Source organism: Balearica regulorum, chromosome 2 (assembly GCF_011004875.1).
Source record: "Balearica regulorum gibbericeps isolate bBalReg1 chromosome 2, bBalReg1.pri, whole genome shotgun sequence".
In the NCBI taxonomy this organism is placed as follows: domain Eukaryota; kingdom Metazoa; phylum Chordata; class Aves; order Gruiformes; family Gruidae; genus Balearica; species Balearica regulorum.
In genome coordinates, this window is record NC_046185.1 from 20,539,069 (window position 1) to 20,566,559 (window position 27,491).

The following is a 27,491-nucleotide window of genomic DNA, read 5'->3' on the forward strand; positions in this document are numbered from 1 at the left end:
CAACAGAGCAAGCTTTCATCTGCCTGCAAAAAAACATGCAGAAATTCTTAGAGTGACCCTTATTTAATCTAGTATGTTCGTGGTTAAAGTCTCTGAAGTCTGGTACCAACTGCCCAGCCAACCAACTCCAGGGTTTTTTTTCCCCCTTTTATCATTAACAGCTCTACTGGCAAGTGTTTCTAGAGCCTGATTCTGAGAACACACTCTGCACTGATGCACTATATTTTCAGGATAATACCAGCAAATTGGTGTGGTATTTTCTGTGAGTTCGCTTCTTTCATGAGTCAAAAAGTCAAGTGTACCTGTGAGGCTTGGAGAGAATTTGGGAAAGAGATCATCCCAGATTTTTCCAGATTCATTTGTGGCATCAGTCTTTATGAGTTTGTTGTTGTTTTGTTACTGCATTTTGGGTTTTTTCCCTATCAAATGGAAATATACTTGATTTTGCTGTGTCTCTCTTTAAATTAATGGTAATGAAAAGTGATATTATTCATCATTTAGTCCAAGGCAGCAGTGCAGCAGATGAGTTAGAGCACAAAGCAGAGGTATACACCATGTCTAAAGAACTACTAATTTACGTAAGCCTACAAACAGACAACAACTTTGAACATCAGAGCACAGAAGTATTGTGGTATCTGATGCAGTGTACTTTTTATTGTTTGGTTGGTTTGCAAATGTTAAATAAACCTTCTTTATTATCATGGAAGAAGAAGGCACTCAATAACAATGGAAGCCTAATTAGAAAAAGACAAATGGTGCCATACAGAGTCTAGTCTCCAGTTTTCTATTTCATCAGATACTAGAGGCTGCTGTGTTTTCAATTTTAAATCAGTCCTGGAACAGCTCACCACACTTGACCCAAGTGCACGTGCACCGTTTGTGTTCTGTTTTCTTTTATTTAGCATTATAATTCAGTTGCACTGAAGTAAAACCTCTTTGTATCAATCTCAATGCTGTTTGAACCAAAGAAGTCATTATTGTGAATCACAGCTCTTACGAGGTCACGACCTGGGTTTTTAGGGGGAAAAAAGCATGTAAGACATGCTGATCCCTGTTAGCCTGGTCAGTGTGGCACCAGCAAAGAACTTGGATCATAAATGGGTGACAGTCAGTGAACCTTTCACTCATATATGACTGTTTATCAGCCACAAATGACGCCAGGGGAGTTCAAATATGTTTTAACAGTCTGTTTATATTTTTCTACAGAGGTCTTAGTGCCACATAACTCATTTTGGCATTTTTTAAACTTAATTTTGCATTAAGAAAACCAAGCAAACAGTGAAGCCAATATTTATGTTTCAAATAACTATAAACATTTCACAGAAACTCTTTGTGCATTTTAAAATTTTACCTTTTTGTAGATACTTGCCATTATAATGAAAACGTAACCTTTGTATGATAATGAAGATAAAGGCCAGAGGATGAGCGTAGCATATTGTACAATACAGCCACTAAAGAGTAGAGGCATCAAGCCAGATCTGTTGCATATTATTGAGGCTGGAGATGGGACATACTTGGTATATAAGTATTTTCATTCTACATCCTGTTTTCAATATCATAAACCTGTAATCAAAAAACTAATTGTCATATTGCTGGTGTGAATGATTGCTATATGATGAAGAGAAGCCTTTCCTTTCTCTGCCCCACCTTTTTCTTCTTCTCTTTCCTCTCATTTTTTCAAATTTTTTTTGAAGTGTACTTAGGCCCTCATTCAGCAATGCGCTTCTTAGTCATTTTTTTTATTTATTTATTTTAAGCACAGACTAAGTACTTTGCTGAGGCAGGGCCACCAGAGCTCTCACTGAGGGTCAAATCACTCTTGCTTCATTGCCATTGCACACTTTTTAAGATGACATCAAAATGTAAAAAAAAAAAAAAAAAAAAAAAAAAAGAAATGTTATGGTCAGAAAGAGATAATGACAATTATTTTGTCATTAATACTACCTTATACTGTTTCTATATTTGGAAATTATTTAATTTCCTGTCATCTCCACAAAGTGATTCTTCAGCATCCCTTACCATTTACTGATGTTGTAAGTCTGAGTACACAGCCACTAGATTAAGTCCATTAATCTAATTAGTAGAAATTCACAAATTGTGAACTGGCTTATTCATCATGACTGAACAGGTTCAAACATAGGTAAGTGAATGGAAATCCTGATTAACATTTTGCTGTAAAAATAATACCCCCTCAAAACTTCCCTGCATTTTCCTCTGGGATTCACTCAATGGGAAGCACACATCTCTTGACACGAATCCCATCATAAATCTTGAAAGTCTCATGCAGAACCCAAAATATTTATTTTAATGTGTTATTCATTAAGTTATTTCTTTAAATCGTAGTCTGTTGGCAGCTGAAAACTCATTCCATTCCAGCCACATTATAGCAATGCTGTAGTATGATTTGAGAGGGTCATTAGGTCATTAACACTGGAATAAATTCAAAAACAGAATCTGTAAATGCCCAAAGGAGCACAATTGCAAAAGAAGATTGCATTGCTAGCACAGAATAAAGTATTAACAATCATAAAAAACTGATGAAAAATTAATTGCAGACTATTTCCACTTCTATCAATAATGATTCATTTCCTTAGATTCAAGTTCTTCACCAGGAGAAAAAAAGCCTCGCATTGATATTTTACAGATACATCATACAGTTTCAATAAACTATTGTGCCAGTGGAAACATGGGGAAGAAGGTTATTCAATCTAGATGTTATGTCCAATTCAGTATTTAAATGTTTCTTAATGTTGATTACATGTTACACCTCATTCAACATTCAATTTGAGAAAAACAAAGAAAGTTCAGTGCTCGTATTTCAAGTCAGGAATTCTGTGAACTAGCGTGCCTCTCATTGCTTTTTTAGCCAACAGCCTTAGCCATTACACACAACTTCAAGCAATATAAGCCTGTGTGAAGCAGGCATGATTCTTGAACAGGATGACAGCATTTTACTTTCACTGTGAAGTGTAAATGTTTCCGTAAAGTGAATCAGAAGAGCTGTCTCCTTATAGGAGGTACTTCAGCTTCAGTGACATTTTTGGAACATGTTATTTCAAGGACATTGTCCCATTTTGTTTTATGCAAAATCTTTGGAATCTAAAGACATCATCTCAGTGCTGATCCTTGGTTTTGCTTTTATTTTTCTCCTCTCTTATCTGATTCTCACCACTTGCTTTCATAGACAACTGAATAGTTTGTGGTACTATATACTACTCTTGATCTGTTTTTCCTGCAGGGCAGGCCTGCTTAAGGGTTAATTATCTCACTGCCTGATTTGTGACCTGAGATGTTATCATGACCATGGAACTTTAGAGAAACAGTCTAATATTAAGGAAGGGGCCAATATCAATTAAAATATCACTTCAATTTCTGCTCTGAAAAGTAGTCCGATTCCTTGGGATAGTGAGCTGTTTCAGGTAGACTGCAGTTCTCTGCTAAGCTGTACAAACATTTGATTGAACCTCCACAATTTAGAAATTGAGTCCAGTACCCAGGTAAAAAAAAAAAAAAAAGCCATCTTCACTTAGAAAGTTACTTATATTGTTTGTTAATTTAAAAAAAGTAAAATACATATATATTCTATAGAACCTCAAGAATTAGGCATGTACAAAACTCATCCAGTTCAGTGACAGTGACTGCCTGATGAGAAAAAGCTTCTGTATGAACAAACCTCTAAATATCTTATGATAAGCATAGTAGTTTGTTATTCCAGTGAATCTGAAAACAGTGAGAATATATAATTGGTGAGTGCACAGACACTGCGTTTTTTTTCTGAAAATGTTAGGGTGCTAGAACTTTTAAACTCTATTTTGCGAAAAGATATTTATGAATTAATAACAGGCATCCTTACATAGGTTTTACTGATATCATAGCTTCAGGCAAATACTGGGGGAAAAAAGAAAACACAATAGAAAAGAAATGACACATTTCAATGACATATTCACAGATTTCTTCTAATTGCAAGCAATAACATACAACGGAGCAGTTTTAATTACCATAACTCAACAGTAGAGATGGACTTGTGGTCCATAGCACAACTATAGCTAATTTCAACCATAATTCCAGCACAGTCTTTACAAAGAAAAAAAAACAACCAAAAAGCCTGCAAAAAACCCAAATCAAAACCCTACACACAGCCCTCCCCAACCCACATTGATTATATACTGTTTAAACACATTCATTTCCAAACACCAACATATCTCAGTAAGATTTATATAAATTTTAACATAGGTCTATCTATGATATTTGTAACTTTTACAGTTACTTATGATTAATTACTTGCAATTAAGTAAACTGTGTGATAAATATTTTGCTGTAGCCTGTAAATGATATTTTTCAATGACACTGTGGGGTAACAAGAAGCTAGTATCTCTATAGTAGTCTTCAAAATAAAACTTGGCACTAACAGCCTGCTGATACGTGAAGTTTTCCATTTCTATTTTATCTAAAACATTTAATTAGGATAATGTACAACCTATGTGGATGACAGTGCGTAATTAAAATCACCCTCAGTACAACTAAAGCCTAGATTTATGAAATCCACTATTAGAATATATCTGCATGGATTTCAACAAACTAAATTTATGAGACTTTCGGAACTTCAAGCATATTTTGGAAGAATTATTAAGTTTAAATTTTACTGGAGTTGTGTGGGTCTCTTTTACTGGATTTTCAAACAGGATTAATCAATTTACAGATAAACAAAATTTCAAACCAATGTTCACTGAACTTTTCCTCTAGCTTCAATGGCTGTAAAACAGATCCTCAAATAAAAATGCACAAACATCACAAGGGTCAGCAATTCAGTAAAGATAAGCAAGAGAAGGTCTGATTACTTACATAAACCTTAAACACTTTTAAAAGATGAGTTTCTCTAGAGGGTCCCTGTATTTCTGTGCTGAAAAATCCGTTGAGAATCGATTTTGGCATTTCTGCTGTTGGCTTCAGCCAAACCCAAGAGGTGTAGTTGAGTAGGGTGAAAAATATTTTTACACTTTAAGTTACATTTTAAGTTAACCAAATTTCTCTAACCTTGGCTTTGCCTGTATCCCGAGCAAATGTTCACATAAGTTCTAGTATTGCATTTTATTTTTTAATAAGTTCATCCATCTTCAATGCTACGAAAATAATTTGCATTATCTTCTTAGTATATGTTCAGTGTTTATATGTCTGTCTAAAAACATGGATCATCTCTAGTTATTTCAAGTTTGAAATTAATACAGTCCCCATACTTTCTAAATTAACAGATTATGTATTATACAGCCATGAATCAGGACAAAAGTGGTAGTTTGTGTAGCAACAGAAAATCTTAGCATTTATACAGCTGGTGGGAAAGTGAGATTTTTAATTTTTTTTTTTCTGCAGCAAGATTTTAACTTTTCATTAATAAAAAAAAAGTAATAAACATAATAACTGAAAAGTTTCATTTCAGATTTCCATGGAAAAAAAAAAAAAAGGTGGGTGATTTTGTTTTAATAAGTGTTGTGTTGAAAAACAGTTTTAACAGAAAATAGTAGTATCAGATTAATGTATCTCTTCTGTGCTGTGTTTGGTGAGAGATTAGAGTAGAGGGAATTATTTCTGTTCAACACATCATCATGATAGTAGCCTTTAAATATGTTTCTGTCCCTGTTAGCAGTAAAAACCAGTGTTGCCGTATGTTTCCTCTCCATCACCACTATGTTACTGACATCAGCTGCAAACCTAGCAGCTCGCACTGCCACAGTGACTGTTTCTGTGGCTTCCGTAGCACGTATTTCAAGTAGTAGAAGCATATGTTTGCTTGTTCACTGTCCAGAATAAACATATTTTTAAACATTTTTTGTAAGCTGTGACAAAGCACCATTTGTCTGCATACAGTGGTACGACAGGCCATTTGCCTTATGGTAGGAAAAATTTCTCTGACAGTAAATCTGGATGTCTCTTAATTATCCCTGCTCAGTATATCTGTTCCCAATGAGTACAGCTCTTTAGTCAATTATTAAATTTAATATGGAAAAAGCAAATTTTTGGTTTTATTTGTATAAATTTACGTTCAGTACAACAGCAAGGCTTACTGGACTATTGTATAGTTTACTGTAATGTGTAGCTGTGTTTCTTATTCATGGCTAGGTTATGTTTGCTTGTTCACTGTCCAGAATAGACTTATTTTTCTCTTTTGACCTGTCAGGTGCGCATGGCTCAAACACAAGCTAAAATTAGCATGAGCTCTTCAGAGAGAAAACAAACTTTTCTGTTAACAGTGTGCAGACCCAGGGAAGGAGCTCTCTACTATGTCGTGTTTGTTGTCCCGTATGCAGGCTGTGCTGAAACAATTCTAAAGGAAAACTGATCATATCCATTTATTTTCTGTATTTTATATTACCATTTTATCTTTAAAATAGGAAGATATTTGTTCTTTCTCTGTATATATTGAATTAATATTTTTCTGGCTGGCACATTTCTCTTGTCTCAACAGGAGAATGGGCAAGGAGTAGCAGTAATGTCAAACTTAATAATTACAGCAGTGAGTCATTGCTACAGAGCAGCAGAGGAGAAATACAGAGGTCATCTTGTCTTACACTTTTCTTAAGGAATTGTGGGAGGAAATTATTTTCGTGTCCTGGCAGCAAGAATATTACGAGCCAAATTAAAAATCTGTTCAACTTGTCAGAGCTACTTACTACATTATTCAGGTTTTCGACAGTGTGCAGAACCATCATGCCTACTGTTTGCAGAGTTACAAACTCTAATGAGAATACAATAAATTTAAATAAAGAGCCCATTAATTTACCATGTACACTTTCTCAAGTTTGGACTAAAGTTAGGGTGGGAAAAATTTAGTATTAGATTTTAATGGTTTAATATTGCTGGTTTTCTCCAGTCAGACACCAACACATCAGTCCTTCAAGCATGGGCATGATAAAGGTAGTGAATATAAACAGGTTAGCAACAGCTCAAAATTTTGTGACAGTAGTGGCAACTAAAGTTTTTATCATCTTCCACCCTATCTAGTTTCTTCAATTTCTCCAAAGTATTTTTCTTTCTTTGAGAGTGGCTTTTAATTTAATTCTAATGATTACTTACCTCATCTGGTGTTAAGTTCTTATTAGTTAACCAATCTTGATTTATGATGAAATATTGGGGTTTGGTTTAATTTTTTTTGTTTTCATAAGGAGAGTATGCACTGCCCTAATACAACTTAAATTAAACATTTTTCACTGAAAATGGATGTTATGTTTAAGAAGCAGCTTTATTTCCTAACAAAGAAAAAAGATGCAAATAGGTGTCCAGGCAATCTAGCTGTAATCTGAAGGACAAAAGCACCAACTACGAACGCCGCCTACTCTGCAAGCCAGAACAGGGCTCAAACTCACAGGGATCTCCCTGATCACCACAGATGGCTCATGCTCTATCATCTCCAACAAGGGCATGGTCTTTCCACTGAATTTACAAATTAGCACACACAGGGGGTGATTCTCTTTCTCCTTTAGTGGGAGTATTAAATGATGAAAAACTTGAAATCCAGGGTTAGGCTTCCCAGATAGTTACCACATTATATTTAGTTCCATGTTTAACAGGATTTTGGCAGACATTTTAACTTCAACCTCAGTGACAGCAGTTTTTCTCTAGAGTGATTACTTAGATTTTTGTCTCCTGTTCACAACACATTATCTATCATTAAATATTTGGAAGAAGTCTTTATTACAGAGGTACTTTTGCTATTCAGGGACAACTTTCTGTTGGGAGACTTAATGCAATTTTGTAATATGCTCAGGAAAAGGCACATTGGGAAACTTTAAAAGGAGCCAACATTTAATATTACTTCAGTAGACACGTTTTATTCATTGATAAAAAAATGATATGTGATCCCCAAATAATTAATCAAAGCATTTTTGAGAAAAAATCTGAACTGAAAATAAAGCTGCTATCTGGTTTTGAGAGTTGAGGGTTTTTTGGTTTGTTGTTTGTTTGTTTGTTTTTTAGGGGGGATCATTTTTACTTAGTATTATTACAATTAATGTCTAGAATTAAAAGAGTAACCTGAGGATAATCTCTTACAGGGTCCTCCTAAATGGTTGCAAACCAGTGGGCTTTGGTTCACAAAGGGACTTAATCACCTAAATATTATTATAAATGGAATTTAGTTGACTAACACAGCAATTCATAAAACTCTACGAAATTCAGCATATTTAGGAATGGGTTTCATTTCACAAACTGAAACTATCTAAAATTTAGATGCAAGTGTGAACCAGATGGAAGATGCAAGTTAAATCCTTCCTCAGCCTCAGACTTTTCAAAACTAGAGGACAAAATAGTAGCAGTCATATGGGTTTTAAAAACAAAGATGCCTTTCACATGCCTAACATGGAAGACAGTCAGTGTGAGCTTATATTTGTCCACATTTATCTATGTAGATATATTCCCACACAGCAAGTGTAAGTGGTGACCAGCGGGTTAGAAGAAGGGCTGAGGTGTAGGTGCCCTCTGCTCCTATTGAAGTTAGGGAAAAAAGGAAATCCAGTGAGCAAAAGGCTCAGAATAGGAAATTCTGGGTATAGGATTCTGATCCCCATGCATCCATTTTATTCAATGATACTTTCTATCAATATTAACCCCTCCCTTGAGGAATGATCAAAATTTGGGATTCCTTCCTGCCAGCCATGTGGAATGAGCAGGCGGCAGACAGAGACATTTTAGCCTCCAGAGACAGACAAAAGGGAGGTGGGAATTTGGAGGCATCCCTCTACAGTACTTCCCAAAGGCAAGCTTTGATGTGTCTCTCTCCATTCATCATGCTGAATCTTTTAAATCCTACTTCAAGACTCCTGTTTTTCTCTATTTAATGGTTAAGAATCTTAGGCCATTACTCATGTTTATGAATTCCAGTCTTGGAGATTTGTGTTCAAATTTTCAGTGCTGTGGCAATGATGAAATTCAATCTTATCTTAGCTCATTAAAATACTTAAGACCATGCACACTGAGGTAGTTGAGATGGTACTCTACATCTCTTCATGATGGCTGTTCATTTTTGCAGTAAGATAGTATATTTTTTGTTTATTTACAGACGAAGTATGCATTGCTCGCCAACAAAGCTGGACATGACTTCTTAGGTATTTCATTGAGGGATTACTTTAAGTGAAGGACTGAGTGATTTCTAATGACTCTACCAGGGAAAAAAATAGAGAAACAAGAGGCTAACATTACATTCTGGGAGTCCTACAGACCTCTCACTAGTTCTATTAAAAATAAATAAATAGAAATTCTAAGGTCAGGAGCTCAATATGCCAGCACTGAAGCAGAAAACATTTTCTACACTTTTAATATTTACCACACAACTTTTCGCATGGATTTATGATTGCATTTATTTCTTACATTTTTTTAATATCCTATTCTGTATGTGGTAGTCTTCATAACTGCATGTTGCAGAAGTGTACAGATGTTTTTGTAATTTATTTGGAATTACCCCAGGTTCATCTGTTAAAATCGTCAAACATGATGTGAGCACAGCTAAGCTCTATATGTTTGAAAGGAGAATTCCAGGTGATCTAATCACTTCAAAAGGAGAAATTTCCGGTGAATATTTGAAATGGCTTTTCAGGTTGCCCTGCAGTCGTTTATGTAATATTTTTAGAACTATTCTTTCCACACAATATACCTTGCTTCGGTTTCAAGGGACTACAGATAGTCAAGTTACGTCACACAGTAGGAATGGTGAAAAGCAAAACATGCTTAAGAGAGTTCTTCCTCACCATCTGTGTGTATAGATCCCAAGCTGCCTTTGCTGTAGTATCACATGGAAAAAATTCAGCGGGAATTTCTAACGCTCATGCTAGATAAGAGGTAACAGTTGCATTTTTTTTTTTTAAATGTGCTGTTTCTTCTTAAGTACATCAACTAGGAAAGCTGCTAGTCTCTAAATGAATGCTATCATCTGCTATGTACCTCATAGTGATTTTAGAATTTCATAAAAATGTCATCAGGAGTCCTCAAAACTTAATATACACATGCAGTATGTCTCTTACTCCTACTTACTCATGTTTTTCTTGCTAATGCTTCTTTGTTGCTATTTTAATACCACTGTATACAGATAAAGTAGACTTGTTCTTGCTTATTTGAGCATGAATTTGCTTTTCCCGCCTAATTGGTAAATCTGAGCAGTGTTTGCACTACTTTCCTTGATCTTCAGAATTTCCCTGCTCTGAGCAAGTGGGAAGACTGGAGATGTAGTCCTGAAACTGCTCCTTGTCTTTTGACTGGAATTAGTTACTTTTTATTTTTAACTTCCTTTACTTTGTCTCCTTCAAGAACAACCAAGCGGAACTCTACCCTGAATTGCCATCTTTTCTAAAGGAGAAAGATTATGTCCTGGTAGTTATTCAGAGTTTATTTTAAAGGTTCAATCTTATCAGTCTGAATCTGAGAATACTAAAAAATCAACAAAGTCTAAGTGGTAAGATATCTACTGCTGACTGGGAGCTAGCAGGCTCATCAGTTGCCCTCGAGCTATGCAGACTTGCTATCTCAAGCCAGGCTGGTTCAGACCGGTATGGCTTGAGCTGAAACTCAGAAGGAGAAGAACTGATGCTTCAGGACTGATTTTGGTTTTTGATTGAGATCTGATTTTGGCCTAAAGTAGTGCCAACTTTGCAGTATCATTTTTTCCTAACTGTTGGGCAGTGCCAATTCAGGGAGAAAGGCCCAAAACAAGAGAATTACTGTTTCACCCTATGGTTCATCTGTACACTGCTGCTGTATGGTAAGCCTACTTGAGCTTAGAGCTAAGCTAAGTTTTATCCTTTTAAAGTCACTGGAGACCTACTAGACAAATGGTGTTGAGGGAAAGTCAAACATAACTGGCAAGATCTAAATCTGTGCTGAGTGGAATGTTTATAAAATATCAGGGCAAGAGTATGAGCTTGTAAATAATCCTAATGCCCTACCCCTTTGGGGAAAACATTGCACACCAAGTATTATTCATTGCTTTATTGTTTTCTTACACTATATGAATTTTTTTATTGGACTAAGTGGGTTTTATAGTGTTGATTGTTAATAAAAAGATCTCGCTAGCTTTGTCTTTCTAATTTAAATAAATGGCATTCACTTTTTATACTGACTTTATGAGACTTCTGTGAGCTTCGGTGTTGCTGATATAGTGAGTATGTATGGCCATTTAAAATCTGATTGTAGATATCATGTGACAAAGTAATTTTTCTATCAACAGAACCTCAGGGAAGTTTATTTTGTTCTGCAAAAAATTAGGCACAGCTTGCAAAGCAAGGCAAAAGTCCAATGAATGAAGATGGGATCAATTCCAGCCTTTCGTTTGTATGGAACAAAGAAATGAACATGAGCAAAGACAGATCTTGGTGTAATCTTGTCTAAAACAAGCATCTTTTGATAGAGTAACATGGCAATTATGGGCTAATTGCCACTGTGATTGGACATAATTGCATAATGCAATGACCTTCCTGGATTCCTGTTCCTAGGTTGTTCCTTGTTAAATTTCTAAGAATCTTCATGATCTTTTATGGAGGCTCACGCTTTGCCTTATCCATTTTTGTGCTATCCAAGGGTATTTGACTATCCATGGTATTTATATTTAATCCAAGAATTTTTATATGTGTATGTGTGTATACTTACCTATACATAAAATTTACTGTAAGGATTAAGCCCACAGGTAGATTAAACATCAGGCTCAGATCAGATGGCATGCAAGATTAAAATCAAATGACAGTAGGCAGTGTAACTACTTTGGAAGGATAGTCCTGACAGTTCTCTATTCTTAATAAATTTTTATTTTAGCATGTTCATGATTAGCATCTATTGTCTCCATTTTTAAAGATGGAGAAAGGACACATAGGAAGAATCTTGCTGAAAATTAGGTGAAGTTAGTCTGAAAGTATGAATTTCACACTCTATAGAGCCCCAAGTCCTGATTCTGTGCCTTCACATCTTGAGAGGGCTCAGTAACCTCACTGGGATATCCAGAAGAAGTTTTCATGAAGTTTCCATGAAAAGTTTAATCAGATTGGCTTTGTTTGGATCTAATATCCACCCACAGATGCATGCATGACAAAAAAAAAAACCAACCCACAAAACAAAAAACAAAAAACCCAGCAGCCATGCACTTGATTAAAGAAAGCTGCCATATGGTGCCTATGTGCCCCTTCTCCTCCCTCTTATAAGCAGAGCTCTAAACTCAAAATTCTGTGGGAGAACTGAGTTTTATTTAAATCTCAATCTGGGGGACAGATTCTCCTCCTCATCTGAGAAAAATGCCAATGGCTTAACTACTAGTGTGTAGGCTAGAGTGGTTTAGGGATGTTCTCCACTCCTGCTCTTACCACTGTGACCACTTTGCAGTATAGTATCTATCTTCCATCAAACAAATGGAGGGATGACACTCTGGTAAAGGCATTTACCTTTTTATTCATCCAAAGTCATTTCATAAAGATAGAACAACAATCTAAGAGGCAATGACAACAATCAGTGACTCATAACTGCTTTCCTTATTCACCGTGTTTGTAGGAGAAGGTGGGAAGGCATTTTCTAGGATAGCACTCCTAGCTGTAAACCCCAGAGAGAGGTATCTGTCCTGCTTTACACACTTAAGTCCACCTTCTGCTCCCATGACTCCTTATGCATTTTACATTCGATATTTAAAAGATGTAATTGCCCCTCTTCAATAACCCTAGAAGAAACAGAATTCATGTTTCTCACCTTCTCTTCAGTGGAGAAGTCTATCCCACTAGATACCACATCATATTCTTGGCTGGCTCTGTGGCTTATGTATTCCTGCCTGTAGAGCTTCAGTGAGACAGGTGAGGGATGCCCCTTCCTCTGTCTCTTGCTTCAGTGGCTAGGGCTTGCTCCTGGGATTATGGCTTCGTAGTTCTCCAGTGGACACTGAGGATCTGTCTCCTTCTTCCTGCATATGAAGATATTGCAAAGGACACCTTCCTCTTCCAGCAATGTTTTATGAAAAATCCAAGAATGTACTGGTCAGATGTTGGATGTAGGTAGCTATGTACAGGAAGTAGTTTTTGCTGTGAGCATCCATCTGCCAGTGATGTCTGTCTCACAGAGATGCTTAAGCAGAGACAAGGGAAACCATTGCATGCAATCCTCCTCTCTTCTCTTCTCTTCTCTTCTCTTCTCTTCTCTTCTCTTCTCTTCTCTTCTCTTCTCTTCTCTTCTCTGTTCAGCACTTTCTTGTGCATGTCACTGCAATTGTGAACTCAGGTCAGATGTGCCCAGGTCCCCAGTGTTTCCTGCAGGGACAGAGATGCTCCATTCAGCATCCCTGCAGCTGGCATGCTTGGCTTTGGGCATTATAGCACTGAGCACCACAAACACTCTGTTACTTGCTGGATTTGGGCTCAGGCTGCTAGCTCATGGTTGTGGTTTCAACGAGTTGACAAGGCTCCTTAAGAAAAGGGATATTTAGCATTGCAAATCATGAAGACTTTTGTGGCTTGAACTCTAAGTTATTCTCCATTCATCACTCAGAGACAGCTTTGGCAGAACTAGGTTGCTGGCTTGAGCTGTAAGTGGTGGAATTAAAAATTCTGAAACTGCTGAAATCCTCTTTAGAGCCCAGGGATTAATAACATGGCTGCTGTTGACTGGGAGTGCTGTTTCTGTGCCACAGTAAAGAGATCAGCTACTCAAATATTCAATTATTCTGTCAATGTATTCCAGATATCTGGGCACCTCTCCTCATTGTCTTTTCTGTCTCTGACTCCCTCTACTTTCTTGCATTTTCCGGTGCAGATTCCTTGTGCTCATTTCTGCTCTGGGGCAGGGACAACATGCTACTACAGATACATTGAAAAACCCCGATTGTCCCCATTTTACACCTGAAACAACAAAGAGATTGAGGCAAAACACAAGACATTTCTGAATTTTCTGAGTGAAATTCATACAAGGCAAATGTGATGTGGAAAGAGATGTGGATCTTTTTCTTTTTTGGTGACACTGATTGTTTTCTCTTGCTGTTTCAGGCTTTATTTAAAAGGTCACAGTGGAACAGCTGGAAAACAGAGTAGCCTGATCTTACATGGTGCTGAATTCAGTACAAAAGATGCTGACAATGACAACTGCATGTGTAAATGTGCTCTCATGTTGACTGGAGGTGAGTACAACTCTGAAAATATGTGGTACATTGATAGGAATCTACTCTATTTTCCTAAAGCAACCATGGATGAAGTTGCCTTCATGAATGTGTGACTGCGGTGTGAAAACTCCTTTTATTATTATTACTCATACTCTGTTCTGTATATATATATTGTGGTAGTGCCAATACCTCAAGATTCCTATCAGCAGGGAAGGGATTATTCAGAGATGCAGTCAGTATACTTCTGCACTGAAGCTGTTGCAACAATGTCAAGGGGGAAAGCGTAAGTTAGTGTTATTGTTGAGGTAAGAAAGGCAAAGTAAGAGAGAAGCAGCTAAGAGATGAAGAAGGGAGAAAGAACTTTGTGAGAAGTGGGAAAATCAGCCAGAAAAATAAGAAAGAAAAAGCAGGGAATTATATACTAGAAGGTAAAGTTTAAAAACATTAAGAATCTGGATTTGCAATATGTTATCTATTTCACTTAGGGGTGTGATTCTGTTATTGAAATAATTATAATGATTCAGCTTTCTGTCTTATATGAGCATAATACATATATACATATAGACATACTTTATGTAATGGGTAATTAACTGACCTGTGAAAGACTAGATCTGCAACGCCCTGTTCAGATTGTGGCATTTAGCTGTTCTGGATCTGAGATTATCTATCTATACAGACACCTAAAGCTCTGCACAAGAGTGAGAACTTTCTCTGGCAAATGATGCTTATTCCTAGTCCTTATATGGGCAAACTCATTTTTATCTATAGGACACCACATTAAAGCAGAAAGCTTAAATTGGGATTCTTTGGTTCATTGACTGTATGACCAAGAAAGGCCCTTATCTTCACATCTGATCTTCGGAGACTCTCCCTCAGTGATTTCTAACTTTCCTGGAAAAAATCCTGTAGTGTATAAATTATTCAGTATTTTGGATCAGACTGTTAAACTGATATTATTTGTGGTTACTGGCACTCTGAATGAATCCAGCTCAGGCTACACTCAGGCATATATGAGCCTCTAAAGCTATCATCTACTAACAGAAGATGGGTTCCCATCACTGGGAATTTATATCAATTGTGCAACATAGTTCCCAATTCTCTTTTGCTGATTGGAAGTGACCCAGATGAGAAAGTCTTTAAGGAACCGATTTTTCAAATTTTCCTGACTTCCTCTAGTGATATCTTATTAAAAGGCAGCATTGGGAAACTTCTTCCAGTAAACAGGTGATGAGACTCTACCTTTCCATTTATATAAAAAAAGAAGCTAAGCAGGTAGTTCTGGAGACAGATAATGGATAAGTCGTCAATAGTTTGTTTTAAGTAAAACTGTTAACCTTTCCCTTTAGAGACCATGCTAAATTAAAGTGTCTTACTTCCAGGGCAGGCCAGAGTCCAGTGAGAAGCTCCAAAATATGAGTTGTGTCTGCGCTGAAGTGCAGACTCATTCATGTATCCGAGCTGCCTGGAAATACCTCTGCTCCCAGACAGCTAATTCTGGGAGCTGAAGGTTTTGTTTATTTTTCTGCCCTGACTTCTATGGCAGGTCAGTGCCCTGCTAAGGTCAGCCTGCTGTTGAACAACCATTCCACAAGGTTCACGTATATTTTGCTGCAGCAGTCCTATAAATCAACAGGAAACCCACATATTGGAATATACTGGTAGCAAATTAAAGGAATGAGGAGGAAGGGAGAGAATTACCAAAGGCTGAGGAAACCACAAATAGAACAAATCACTGCAGAGTAAAAGGAGGTGCAGCTAGCCTTTGGAGACAGATGAGTCTAGTCTTTCGGACTAGACCCTGAATACTAGTCTTTTGAAGATAGGCTGGACAGCACTGAGTAATTTGTAGTTCTTCAAGAAAAGAAAGAATTTAATTACTAGAGTTCTCCTCAAACACTCTGCTATTTGCTCCTTGAAATGACTCTCTTATTCCTTGAGAAATATCAGAAATTGAATTACATACCAAAACATTTGCTTAGTGGGTAGATTTCAGTTTTGTACCACAGACAAAGACTAATTAAGAAAAGTAGCAATGATAACAGGTTTTGGAAAACTTCTCTTTTTTCCAAAAGATATCAGACTCTCTGTTAGTTTTGGCAACATCACAGAGAGCTCTGTAATGATGAATGATATAAAATCTACAGGCAGGTTTCTAGCTATCTTGACAGTTTGGGTGAGCCTGTTATCTCTATGAGGTGAACTGAATATATTTATGTCAGGAATAAAGGCTGAGATAAGCTGAAGCTCAAGACTGTGATATGGTTATAGTCAAGGCTGAAAATAAAAAAGTAAGGAAAACACACATTTGTCCCTGTGATCTTACTAGTTGTCAGTTTTATTTGGTCTATATCAAAACTATTATTCTCTCTCCTCCTTTCTCTCCTCCCTCTTCTCCTTAATAAGGAATTAAATACTAGGAGAATAATACAGTAGCACCAACAGAGTTTTGTGTGTGTGTGTTGCTTGTCCTTTCAAGAGCTAGGCTATGCTACTTGCCTCTACCTTAGTGTTCATTTTAGGGAATGGCTTCAAAAGCACATACATGAGTTGGATTCTTAGCTTCTGTGAACTTTACATGGTAGTTAAATGTTTTAGCTGCTTTTTTGTGCCTTGGAAAATTTAAACTAAGCATGCTTGGTTTACTTTAAAGGGAGACAAAGCATATTTGTTCAAATAATTTCTTCATGTAAACTTAACGTTTCTCAAAACGGTAAAAAAAATTTATATCATGAAAATACCTGTTAAGAACTGGTACAGTATCTCAGGCTAGTAAACTGAACAAAAGGCTATATCTCCATATCATTTTAAGCATTATACTGAAGAGTACCCCAGTGAGCTACATACACAGCTTTTTGCAAGAAATAGCATTTTGGATGTAACAAACTGTCACCAGAATGAAGCACTGCGTAGATGTCCAAGGCACTTCAAATTCTTCCAATAGAAGAACACTTATGTCTCTGGATCAGATTTGTGGGCAGAAGGCCAAGTTAGAGCATCCTGCCAGGATACCACCTGTCAGCTGAGCCCCAGGAATTGTTTGTGCAATTGTTTTCAGTCACTGGAAAATGACTCATGGTAACTTGGCCCATTGTGAAAGACTCTTAAGGTGATTTGCTTTGTCTTTCTTTGGCTGCAGTGTGAGATGTTCACACAGGCATTTACCTTGCTTCAGGTGATAAGTGAGAACATTGCTAAAATTCTGATCTCTGAAAAACTTTGACAAAGTGACGGGGAGACTTTCTAGATGTCTTGCTAGTATTGAAACAGCATAGAATTATTGAAATAACTTGTTTTATTTTACTGGAAGCAGACGTCCATCCAGCCGCAGTCTCCTGTCTCTGACAGCAATCAGCAGCAGATGCCTCAGTACGGCATTAACCACAATGCAAAGAAATTATACTTCCCCTGAGTATTTTTCCAGTATCTTTAGCATCTCAGGGGGTCCCTGAGTCAGAGTCAGTTCCCATGTATCTAGTAGTCCTCAATGGATTTCTCATCTATTAAGTGAGAGACTACTCAATGACAATCCCAAACAGTGGTGCACTCATCGCTTGTTCTTTCACTGCTTTTTTCTCCAGTTGGTGAATTTTATGAATCTCTGGCAAGAATGCTATAGAGGATTCTTGTCATGTCTTGGAGGGAAGTTCTTGGCTGAATATAGAAATCTCCCTGTACATTATCCAATCAGAAAAAGCCACAGTTTCTCTTATATTTTCTTTGAAACAAAAATTTCAAAAGTAGCAATCTCAGCACACTTAAAAGTATCCAACTTGAACCCCTGGATATACATGTAATTACATAGGTGTCCTGGTTTCAGCTGAGATGATAGAGTTAATTTTCTTTCTAGTAGCTGGTACAGTGCTGTGGTTTGGATTTAGGATGAGAATAATATTGAGAACCACTAACATTTTAGTTGTTGCCAAGCAGTCAAGGACTTTTCAGCTTCTCATGCTGCCCTGCCAATGAGAAGGCAGGGGGCACGCAAGAAGCTGGGAGGGGACACAGCCAGGACAGCTGACCCAAACTGGCCAAAGGCATATTCCAAACCATATGATGTCATGCTGGTTATATAACTGGGGGGTAGTCCAGGAGTTGGTTTGGCTCGAGAAGTAGCTGAGTGTTGGCTTTGGGTGGTGAGCAGTTGTGCTGTGCATAACTTGTTTTGTATATTCTGTTATTATTATTGTTGTTGTTGTTGTTGTTGTCTTCCTTTTCTTTCCTATTAAACTTTCTCTCAACCCATAAGTTTTACCTTTTTTTTTCTTTTTTTTTCCTTTCGATTCTTTCTCTCGTCTCACTGTCAGGGGAGTGAGTGAACGGCTGTGTGGTTGTTTTAATTGCCTGCTGGGTTAACCCATGACAATAGGAAAGCATCAATTTTCAGGTTTTGTGTGTATAGTTGCTTTCATCAAGAAGTTGCTTATAAAACACAGAAGTATAATTTATACTGCCTAAAACTTTGATAGAATAATATAACCTCTATGCAGATAACAAGTGATTGGAATGTTATTTGATTTATGCTAAAAATATTAGAAATATTTCATTAGACATATCACTACTCAGCACTTTTAACAAAATCATTACTGTGTTGCTATGTTTATCAGGGTTAAGTATGGACAGTAGTAATAAAGTATTAGAAGAACACCAAGAAGTGACCAACTTAAAAATTATTCTGTTGATATGTATAGAAAATCAGAACATGGTCACCAGTCTGCCAGTTTCATGTTATTTTTACCTCATAAAAATGTCCTTATATAAAGGAACATGTTACTCAGTTGATATGAAAAGCTAATGCCTTTTCATCTTACATTCTGACAACTAAATTCTGATTTAATCTTCAGAATCTCAAGTACCAATTGCGAAGTGATAATCTGGTCAATCCAATACTCTAACGAATAAAAGAACATAGGCCTGGAAATGACTTCCAGAGGTCATTTAGCCCCTTTCTAAGACATACTCTTCTCTATCTATTTATTTCTGCCTTTCTGTTCATCTTCAAGATTTATAGTGATAGAGATTTGTTCTCATAATATAATCAGTTACTGAGTTTGGCTACACTTAATATAAAAAATCTTTATTTGTGGACTAAACTAATTCTATGATAATTTAAGTGTGTTCCATCTTGTCCTGTCCTCCATCACTGGAAAGAACAGCCCATTCCTTTGCATTCCTTTGAAAATATGCTTATTTCAGCAGCTTTTTTATGAATTTGTGATTGTTGGCAATCTGTCTTTTAAATTTTGGACTAAACAACCCTAAATTTTTCCTCTTAAATTCACTCTTTTGGACTCTGTCCAGTGGATCCACATATAGCTTGAGGTGTCATCCAAAACTGCATCCAGTCTTCTAGCTGAGAAGTTACCAATACAAAGTCAAACAAAGCCTAAGTATTACCGCCTAACTTCTTTAATGTACAGAATGTCAGAAACATTGAAATCTTTCATAAAATCAATTGTTATGTCTTTTGAACAATGAAGACTATTTAAATATTTTTGCATTAGAAATTGTTCATATTGGCTTTGTTGCCAAATGCACTAAATTTTATGGAGAAACCCAGAGGGCTAGAAATAAATATTGGCTTTTCATAGGATCCATTTATCCCATAAACCCATACAATTGTACCATTCAGACATACTTTGGATCTTATTGAATGGATTGTATTGATCTTACTGCATTTGGAGGCATTCAGTGTACTCAGGAGGGAGAGCAGAAACAGATGTGTGAAGAAAGGGTCTGCCATCACATGTGTAGAGTTTAGACACCTATTATTTTAGTATGTAAAAGACAACTAAGAACCTCTCATCAAACCTGAGTGATCATTAGCAAGTTCCAAATGCATGCTAGATTTACAGTGCACTCATGAATTGATGAGCACTAGGTTACCAACAAAGAATTTTACATAAATACATGCTTAATTACAATTTATACAAGAAGCAAAAAAAGGAAGGCTGTTTGCTTTGGCATACAAAAACCTTTTTTATGTTGCTTTTGACAAAAAAAGATTCTATTATATAAAAATTATACTTGTGACTTCAGAAAACCATTATAAAAGATGGCCTTTTTTTTCCTTTTCTTGTAATATAATTACTTGTTTGAGCAATTCTCCTTTCTTAGATAGTTTTTTGCAAGAATTTGTGGAAATTATCTCAATATATGTTTGTATTCAGCCAACAATATAGTACAAGCACATCTGTGGAGCTGAACTATCTGGTGATAGGTGGCTGAAGTAGACTGAAGCATTCAAAATACATTTATTTAATAAAAAGAGCTGACATGAAATGTAACATCTTCCCAGTGGTAATAACAACACTAATTAAAGACCAAAGCATAAGAGTCCACAAAGCGTGAGCATGCTTTAACTGCTCCAGAAGAGCAGCTGTCTACAATGGGGACTCATGTTTGTTTGTATAGCTGAAATTTCAAACAACTTATCAATTATTATCTAAATTATTTTTTGTTTGGAGAATATACTTTATGACCTAAGGATTTTTATTGCAAACAAAGATGGTAGTGCTGCTTGTATTATACAAATTATTAGAGGTGGGCTAACCTCAAAAGACTGAACTATCTTCAGTTCAGTTAAGCAATTAGTGACTTCGTGATCACAACTTGAAGAAACTACCTGTGTTTCCTCTTAACCTTCTCATGAAAGCCTCCGCTTTACCTCTTCATTAGACACTTTAAATTCTTGCTTCTATTATTATTTTTCATAATGCCCACCCTTCATGATTCTCATGCATGATTCAAATATCCCATGGAAATCATTGCCAAAGTTATCTCTGAGATTAAAATTTTACTGCTATTCCGAGAAGACTTGTTACTTATTTGGGAAAACCATTACCTTGTAGTTAAAAGTAAACAAGATTCTTCATGGGAGCAAAATCCCGTAAATTCCAGGGAATAAGCCAACATCTAGCTACTAGGAGTCTTTCCTTGGTTCAGACTGTCTCATGGCTCCGGAGCTGCTTTATTTGCTGTTTTCTGAAATGGCAGTGCTGCAGGTATCTCTTTCAGAAACCTCTGGCTTACATTCCCCCACTTCCTCATAAATACCAAGAAAGTCACTGCTTCCATTCCTATTTCCCCCAATATACAAGGGGTCTGAAAAAATATTTCCTTTGCATCCATTGAAAGACATAGATTTTGGTGTTGAGACATGCAGTAGGAAGTCTTGTAATAATCTGAGGCCCTAAGGGGGGTGCAGAGCTTTTAGAGGACTGCAAGGGATGATGGAGAGAAATAACCGTATGGAGGAAACCCACACACACACTTAAAAAAAGAAAAAGAGAAAGTAAATGCAACATTGTAATGTAATATTAGAAAACATCTTTACATCTAATTCTTACAGTCTCACTAACAAGCACACTATAGAAGAAAAAAAAAAGATGTTCATTAAAACACATTTTGAAAGAAGTATTTATTTAGAAGAAATCTATGATGAGAGCAGGTCCTCACAAAACATTTATAAAAATTTTGTGTTTTTTCGACTCATTCCATTTCTAACATTTATTTTGTAGGGCATTGCTGAAAACCTTTTCCCCGAAAAGGCCATGTATGAGTCTATTGCTGTTTCTTTAAGATTAGAGTGTAACTAGTACAGTGTGCCATGTCTTCATCCCAACACCATAAACAGAACCCAGCTGCATCTATGTTCCAGTTTTGAAAAATAAGGATTAGATTTTCTCTGTTTAACTTTTTTTTTCTACAAGATTATACTCTAGTTACAGTAAAATATCAGCTGTGCGGCTTTCTCTTTCTTGGGTTATTGCCCCCTTAGGTATAACATTGTAATCAAAGGGAGGTCAACTGTATCAAAATAGAAGTTTGCCAGAATTTATCTGGCATAAATTCTTCCCTCAAGATTTCATTATGAAGTGTTACTTCTGAAAAAAGCCCACTAAGTATTATCCAAAATCTAAGAAATTACTTTACAAGACTAGAAACATAAATTACATGGATCTGAATACAAAGGACAGGGTAAGCACTGGATCTGAACGCTAATCACGCTCAATATCATAGCAGTAGTAGTTTAAAATACCTTTCTACAATGTATTCATTACATGTGGATGAAAGGCTAACCACTGAATATGATGAAATTGGAGGATTCACTAGGACAGTGCACATTGCCTAAAAGGAGCTTCTCACACTTTAATTCCATTCCAGAAATCAGAATGGGAAACACACTGAAAATTTAAAATTCTGCGTTTGAGTCCACAGTTGACACCTGCAGAATTCAGTAGCCACTTGCTAGACAATCAGTTTGCCACTAACAGTGGTGCTTGAAAAAGGTTTGCAGGGGCTCCCAGGAAGATTACAGTGCTGTGATATGCAGGCTGAAATAACTTTTTAAAAATAAAGTGACATTTAACCACCAAAAGCAAAAGCCACCAACTCATCTTTATGATCTTATTTGCCTTCATACATGAAGGCAAATGTTCAGTACAACCATATTGCATGGAAAGATGCATAAGACCTGTCCTAAAGATTCACAAAGCCTATGGGTCTTACTGTGAAAAAAACCCCAAACAACCAACCCAACATTGAGGTTAGTATATTTTTGACATTGGGAATATTAGCTCTTTGTAGTCTGGGGATTCATTCTGACTTCCTCAGTCTGAACTAAACATCTTTCTGTTATATTACATAGATACCCTGTAAGATGTTGGAGAGAAAATTCTATTCCCATCAAGATATACAGCAAAACTCCCACTACTTTCAGTGGAGTCAGCATGTCACCTAGTTTATCTTTGTCAGTTTGTGTTTGGTAATCTCAGTGTTGCCAAGTTTCATGTTATTTGGAGTTTTCCTTAAAACTCTAATTCCCATGGCAATCTAAAATTCACTTTAACAAAAGATATTGGGGATGTAGACGAAACAGTTGACTGATTAATTTCATCTTAAAGCAACAATTTAAGATAGATCTGAAGATTAACACTTTTTCACCACTGACTCCATTTTTCTCCATTGGCTAAAGATGTATATGCATATCTTCACTGCAGAAATCTGAAGGTGAGATGAATTTTTTTGCGTAGTTTGCAAATTATGCAAACTTCCTAGCAAGTTTGAATTTTCTGCATGCAGTCATACAAATGGTAGCAAAACCTCTGTTACTGTTAGTCAGATTCACAAGTATTTCTGGTTTATTTTCAGCATTGTGTTAACAGAGCACCCACAAAGGTGGAGGTATGGCTCTACATGCATTTTCTTTGGCAGAAAACTCAGGTTGAAAAGTTCCTGAGCTGTTTCACTTCTTTTTTATCCTGACTTCTCAGTTTACTACTCTTTCAGTTATGCCAACACAACTGTTCACAGGGCCATTCTGTAAACCAGATTGCTGATTTGCCCTCAGAAAGCAAAGTTGTGTTGTTTGTTTTTGGTGTTGTTTTTTTTTTTCTAAATCTACATCACCTCACATTTCAGAACAGCCTTACAATGCAGCTGATGGAGCAGTGAACTAAAAGTACAAGCAACTGGGCAAGAAATTTCTTGCCATGTCTTTCCAGTAGAATAAAAGATATGCAATTGCATACAGAGTTCAGAAGGCTAATGAATAGGAAGCCGCATCTTGCTAGGAAAGAGCAGGCAGGGTAGAGAGAGAGAAAAGGCAGGTAGCAACTTTCTAAGCCCAACTTTTATATCAATCAGTAACATTTTTAATATCTTTTTTGTAGTCAATGATAGTCAGGTAACCAGTAATTTTCTGCTACCTGTAGACATGTAAATAAAGTGCCTACGAATGCCTTTTTATTTAAAAAAAAAAAAAAAAAAAAGAATGGACATGTGTCAGTTTTCTAGGTGCCAGGTAGGAACTTGCTTAGAGGCTTTGCAGAGAAGTGAACAAATCTCAAGTGGATCTGAGTTAGGACCCTCCTGACACTGCTGACCCAAAAGCATTTGGCACATTTCAAGATCAAGATTAGGAGGCTCCAGATTTAATATAGGTTTTCACATTCAAAATAATATTAAGGATTGAATGTCATTCTTCTGGCCCAAACTGTACATGCAATGAATACACCTTGATTGAAGTTGGCCATACTGTCACCTAAATGCATGCACACTCAGGTGATCATCTATCCATGCACATAGGTATTTTGACTAACTGTCAGCGTCCTACAGTGTTATAATCATCTTCTTCCCTTAGTCCTTCCATTAATTTGCTGAGTCTTGTTTATAAATGTATCATAAGTCGTAAAGAAAGAGTCCAACTGTCTACCTGTACGCCATTCTGAATACAGATTATCCATTATTATAGTATTTTAATTACTGTAACAGGGCATCACTACCATACTCATAACCAATGTTTGCTAAGAACTTCTAACCTGAGAGCAAAAGCAAACTGTCTGAGCAACTGAACAGAGTTAAAGCAACAGAAAAGGATTGGAAATTAAAATTAAAAAATGCTTATACTCAAAATAACCAAACAAGTGAAATTATGCAAAATACTTATAAATTATAGTATTTTTCTCAGGTTTACATGAGATGAGTGAACTGTAATACTGTCTAAACATGCAAAGCAGTTTATTTGTCTTTGTTGTTCTTGTTCTCGCTTCACATACTGCATGTAAAAACAGAATGAGTTAGGACTTAAAATCTTTTCCAACTCTGTAAATACAATGGTGCACTCTCCAGCACCACTGGCTACAGAATGGCAAAAGAAAACAAAAAAGGAAAATATGAAAATACCCCACCACCACTACACGAGGAGTATTTATGAGCCTGGAAATATCAGAATTTGCTAATCAGCGAAACCTATAAAACGAAATAAAAATGCTTAGTGCACTTGCAGTCTAATTGTTTGTCTTAATGGTTTCAGGGTGGTGGTTTGATGCCTGTGGCCCCTCCAATCTCAATGGGATGTTCTACACAGCTGGTCAAAACCATGGGAAGCTCAATGGCATCAAGTGGCATTACTTCAAAGGCCCCAGCTACTCCTTGCGCTCTACCACCATGATGATTCGGCCCTTGGACTTTTAAAAGCATTCAACGGTGGATCCCAGAGCAAACCAGGATGACACTGCCCCTAGCAGCACCGCTATCACAATCTGAAGGTAAAAGGTGAAGGGCTTTTTGAAAGCAACATGTAGGAATGATGCAAAGTCTCTTCATTATCACTCCATAACCTACAAAAAGTCTCCAAAAGTCACCCCACATTTTGATGACTGGAGGAGGCTTGGTTTAGAAGAAGGTGACTGCAATGATTTTCCAGAGAAGACCAGCTGGATCTGGTTATTCAGCTCAGATCTGGTGCTTGTCAGTGGATGTCCTTTCTTTCTTTTTTCTTTTCTTTTTTTTTCTTTAAATAAGAGATGCAAAACCATACTAGATTACTCAGCAACATCATCAGAATTTGAAGAACTGAAATGTATCAGCCATAGTCTATTGTGTAGAATGTTATTCAGCGGAGAAATGCCAACATTATGCCTATGAAAAAGGATTATGGAGACACCTTTATTAAAACTCATCTTAAAGCACTCAAGGTGACCACGCCAAATATTGTTTTTCTTAAATGAACTGGATTTGAATGGTGGATGGATGTATGTTATTCCCAGAGTCAAATAATTTGTGTGAATATAATTTTTCATTAAATCCTTTAAGGATATGTTTCTCATAAATAAACTGAGTCAAATGTATGAAGAATGATAAGAGTAATAAGCATAAATTCTTCAGTTGCTCTGTAGAGGTAAATCAGATAATTGGCATAATCCCTGAGCTAGGATTTATAGTGTGATAACAAAAGTAGCTGTGTTGTGAAGTTTTTCCCTTCTTTCATTAAAGGTAGTCTGAACGTCATGTAGAAAAATTAATGGAAGTTTTAAAGAATGTGAAATATTATCCTAAAGAAAATATGGGATTTTGCATGGAATATTTCCATCAAAAGTACACAGGAAGGCAAACTGTTAGGGTATATAAAAATTACATAAATGCATAGCTTAAGGCAATGGATTCATTTTACAGTATCCTTGCATGTGCGCGATTTATCATTAATTATTTTACTTTTTTATTACATTTTTGTGAATATCAGAAGCATGCCAGTTCTACACAGTGCTTAGGCTACAACTATAAAAAATACTCATCAGAACTGTATAGAAAATAAAGAATTGTGAACTTGTAAATAGCATGTTTATATTTCCTGTAACAGTCATTAATTTGTACAGGCAGCCCTGACCCTACTGAAAGGGTGCAAAGCCTCAAAAGGATATAAATATTAAAAGAACTTTAGAAGACTGCTTACAGGCTGCTAACAAGTAATTTTGTTATATTAAAATGTTGCAGAAGTGTGGGGCAAGGTGCACAATTCAGCTGTTGGAAAAGATAAAGTTCCTATAATAACAAGCACCAAAGTAGCTGGGTGGCCCATGAGGTTATAGAGACAACTCTTCCCTTTTACAGCCCCTTGCGATTTAGTCAGATGAATAAAGTCTATTTTGGAAAGTAGCTTGCAGTCATTCTACTTTTGCTATATATAAAAGGAAAAAGTTTACCCTGCTCCCACTGAAATCAAAAGTAACGTTCTCATTGATTAAATTGGGACCAACATGACATGCAAAATCTGAATGTGGTGAGTTTTTTGCTTGTCTGTTTGTTGCTTTGTTTCATTCATTAAACAAGAAAGATCTGATTCTTTTTTAAAGGATGATGGTAATAGAGTATCTGGGTTTTTTCTTGTTTTTTTTTCTTTTCTTTGTTTTTACTTTTTCCTTCAGCAGTTGGATTTTTTTAAACACCTCTTCTTAAAGATCACAAGGCCCCACAGGGTTCTCTGGCTTTGTTACAATTTGATGTTTGTTTGGTTTTAAGTGGGAAGATCTTTCTTTTTGTGTATTTGTATATATTTATATATATATTTGAAATAATCTTGCCTAAGGATTAATTTGCTGTTTTCTGCTGAATAAGTTACCAAACTCCTTCTTACTCAGCAGTTTCTTCACAGACCTGTTTTGTCTCAGTTTCCAGCAGTTTTTTGAAATGGTCTTCATTTATGTGCAAAATATGTGGTCTGTCTTCCTCCATATTCTCAAAAGAGATATTTTTGCAGGTCTCCAAGTCAAGAATGCCATTTTTGCAGAACCTATTGCAAAAGGCAAAATGCATTTAAAATCAAAAGCATGATATTTACTGTTTATTTATCTGGGTTTGAAAAAATTGTGGATTTGGTTTCCTATCCTTTATAATAAAACATTTTTAAAAATTGCACAGTCTGTGATTTGCTTTACTTTGAGATTACTTTTCTGTGACAGGCTGACAATGTTTTACAAGCTACCATCTCTCCTTGTAAGAAATATTAATAAACTTAGACAAAGCCTAGGAAGGGAGTCTAATTAGAATTTGTCCAGAAATTAATATTTCTAACCTTTCAAATCCATATTTCAGTATTTTCTATTAAATTTCC

The 27,491-nt window shown here is 36.3% G+C and overlaps 1 protein-coding gene and 1 long non-coding RNA gene across 2 annotated transcripts in view; one reads left to right on the plus strand and one right to left on the minus strand.

Annotated features, from left to right (window-relative positions):
- Positions 1 to 13,395, minus strand: part of LOC142600314 (uncharacterized) — a 37,698-nt gene extending 24,303 nt beyond the window's left edge. The window contains exon 1 of the long non-coding RNA XR_012833734.1: positions 12,706 to 13,395. This is a non-coding gene — a long non-coding RNA (uncharacterized LOC142600314). The remainder of the gene's footprint in view (positions 1 to 12,705) is intronic.
- Positions 1 to 25,497, plus strand: part of ANGPT1 (angiopoietin 1) — a 166,698-nt gene extending 141,201 nt beyond the window's left edge. Inside the window, exons 8-9 of the mRNA XM_075743485.1 lie at positions 13,989 to 14,119; positions 24,915 to 25,497. Coding sequence (XP_075599600.1) covers positions 13,989 to 14,119; positions 24,915 to 25,075 — 292 coding nt within the window. The 3' untranslated portion in view covers positions 25,076 to 25,497. The remainder of the gene's footprint in view (positions 1 to 13,988; positions 14,120 to 24,914) is intronic.
- Positions 25,498 to 27,491: the final 1,994 nt, after the last annotated feature.